Source organism: Zea mays, chromosome 7, assembly GCF_902167145.1.
Source record: "Zea mays cultivar B73 chromosome 7, Zm-B73-REFERENCE-NAM-5.0, whole genome shotgun sequence".
In the NCBI taxonomy this organism is placed as follows: domain Eukaryota; kingdom Viridiplantae; phylum Streptophyta; class Magnoliopsida; order Poales; family Poaceae; genus Zea; species Zea mays.
Genome location: NC_050102.1, coordinates 132659703 through 132661944, shown reverse-complemented (window position 1 = coordinate 132661944; position 2242 = coordinate 132659703). Strand labels below are relative to the sequence as shown.

General features: G+C 52.3%; 1 protein-coding gene across 1 annotated transcript; it reads right to left on the bottom strand.

The window, feature by feature from the left end:
* Positions 1–756: 756 nt before the first annotated feature.
* Positions 757–1852, bottom strand: LOC100285311 (plant-specific domain TIGR01570 family protein). The gene has a single exon (NM_001158204.2). It carries the CDS (start codon positions 1777–1779, stop codon positions 1036–1038), a length of 744 nt encoding a protein of 247 aa, NP_001151676.1. The 5' UTR covers positions 1780–1852; the 3' UTR covers positions 757–1035.
* Between the last annotated feature and the right edge of the window lie 390 nt (positions 1853–2242).

Below are 2242 nucleotides of genomic sequence, written 5' to 3'. Positions count from 1 at the left end.
GCAGCCCCACTGAAAGCGAATCAACCTAATTTTCCTGGACCAGATCGTGCCCAAGGGGCGTGCATCCGCCACGCTGTGTTGATGAAGCAACTGATCGACAGCTCGTCCATCACTGCTCATATGAATCCTGCCATATTCACGGATGATAGAGGTGGTACCATTTCCTTCCAAATGAAAATCCAAGTATATAGCTGTAATAAAAGGATGCTGACTATTTTACGTGCTGAACTAGAGCGTCAGACATCATCTCGCAGATTTACTGTGTGGATAGTAGTATCGTAACCTTTTCTTTAGAACACGAAGTAAATCTCAGAAACGGCCCACGTAAAGCTACGGCCAGTAGAAATGTTGTTTGTACATACGGTCTGTGTGGCTATGGCCCATGATGGGCCCCCGCTATCGGCACAAGCGGTCGCCATTCAGGACTGCTGCCTACAGTAAGGGGTCGTCTTCGAAAATATTGCTTTTCTTAGAAACGCATGTTCGATGGCTACTCTACTAATGTTCCCACAATGTCTGGCCTATTGTTTTTCAAATGAACTTCACACATAGCCGTGTGCATCTATTCATTTTGTTATCTCTTCTATTATATGGCTTCGAGAATACTAGCGTTTAATCTCTTGGCACATAGTTGGGCGAATGGATAGAGATAAAGATCGTTACGTGTCAAAGGTAAAGCAACTGTGCATCTACATTATATTATTTTTTTCCTCAAGAACACATGAAGCTTGAGCATTTTTTCTTTGTACATAGAAATCAACCGAATGAAGTACCGCTCTCTTTCATATATAATAATGTTCTTGCTACTCCGCTAAGAACAATATGCACCCCGGATTTGATCTCAGCACGATTCACAAAATCAATTATCTAACATGGAGATATACATCAGTTAGATTACAAACTCGATCTATGGACAGTTTCATAGAACACATCTGCTGTGTGCAACAAGGCACAAGGGTGTGTGTAAAAAACAATATAGCACCCTATTATATTTATATATATTTATGCTGTAGCAGTAATAATATGACGGTTTATTCATTTCATCCTTACTAGGAAAATGCTCAGCTCCGGCGCGCCGCCGGCGCCTCCACCGCCCCCGTTATTATCGGCGCCGTTCCCGCCCTCCTCGGGGTTGATCATGTAGAAGGCCTCCGAGTCCTTGGATCCGACGACGCGCTCGACGCGGGCGCGCACGTACGTGAGCTCCCCGTCGGGCCCCGCGGGCACGCCGCCCTCCTTCTCGGGGGCGGCCGGGAGCACGCCGGCGCCCATGGACACGCCGCGCAGGAGGCGCAGCACGTGGCGCTCGTCGTCGGAGGCCTCCTTCCTGCGGATGGAGTATCCGGCCTTGCGGCCGTTGCAGTAGACGGCCCAGACGTACTCCTCCACGAGGCGGCGGCGCGCGCTGCGGGTGTCGCTCTCCAGCGCCAGCTTGAGCGCCCCGGACGAGATCTCCCGGTGCAGCGCGCTCGTCAGCATGGGCAGCTCGATGAGGAACAGCGGCGGCGCGCGCGTGTCCTCGTGGATGGCCAGGCTCACGCGGCCCCGGCGCGGCCCGAACAGCGTCACCGTCGTCGCGTGGTCGGCCAGCAGCGCCCGGTTGTTGTGCTTGCCCAGCAGCGCCACCATCTTGCACCCGGACGAGAGCATGGGCATGAGCTTGAACATCTTGAAGATGCCCCCGCCGCCGCCGCCGCTGTCCGAGATCTTGGTCCGGCGCCCGTTGGTGGACGGCCGGAGCAGCGCCCGGAAAGTGGGGCCGTCGATGAAAGACGGCATTGGAGAGGGAGGTCGATCGAGCTCTGGTGCTGTGGTGCTGGAGCTGCGCAGCGCAGGCGCAGCACGGTCTTATTACTTTTCTCTGAAGCAAAGGGGGCTCTTCTCGTTGGGATATATACATAACACGCGTCAGGAGAACGACGGGACAGGAAAAGAAGTTGGTCGTCTCGTCGTTCGGCTGTTCATTGACTGTTTGGGACGATACGATACCCATGATCGTGCTTCTGCTTGCTTTGGATTGTTGTACGATGGATTATGTACTGAGATGGGAACGAATGGAGATAATAACAGTGCTGATGGTGTATACCAAAAACAAATCTGTTCGGATATCCTCGTCCGCATATGATGATCATGTCAAAACCCAAATCCGCTTCGGCTTCAACCTGACGAGTCTCACTCTGTCACTGAAGCCAAGGGTTGATGGTGGCCAACACTCATGTAAAAAAGCATGGAAACACGTCAT

What these genes read in the sequence shown, in the direction of transcription:
- LOC100285311 (NM_001158204.2), bottom strand. Translation starts at nt 1,779, where the DNA reads ATGCCGTCTTTCATCGACGGCCCCACTTTCCGGGCGCTGCTCCGGCCG.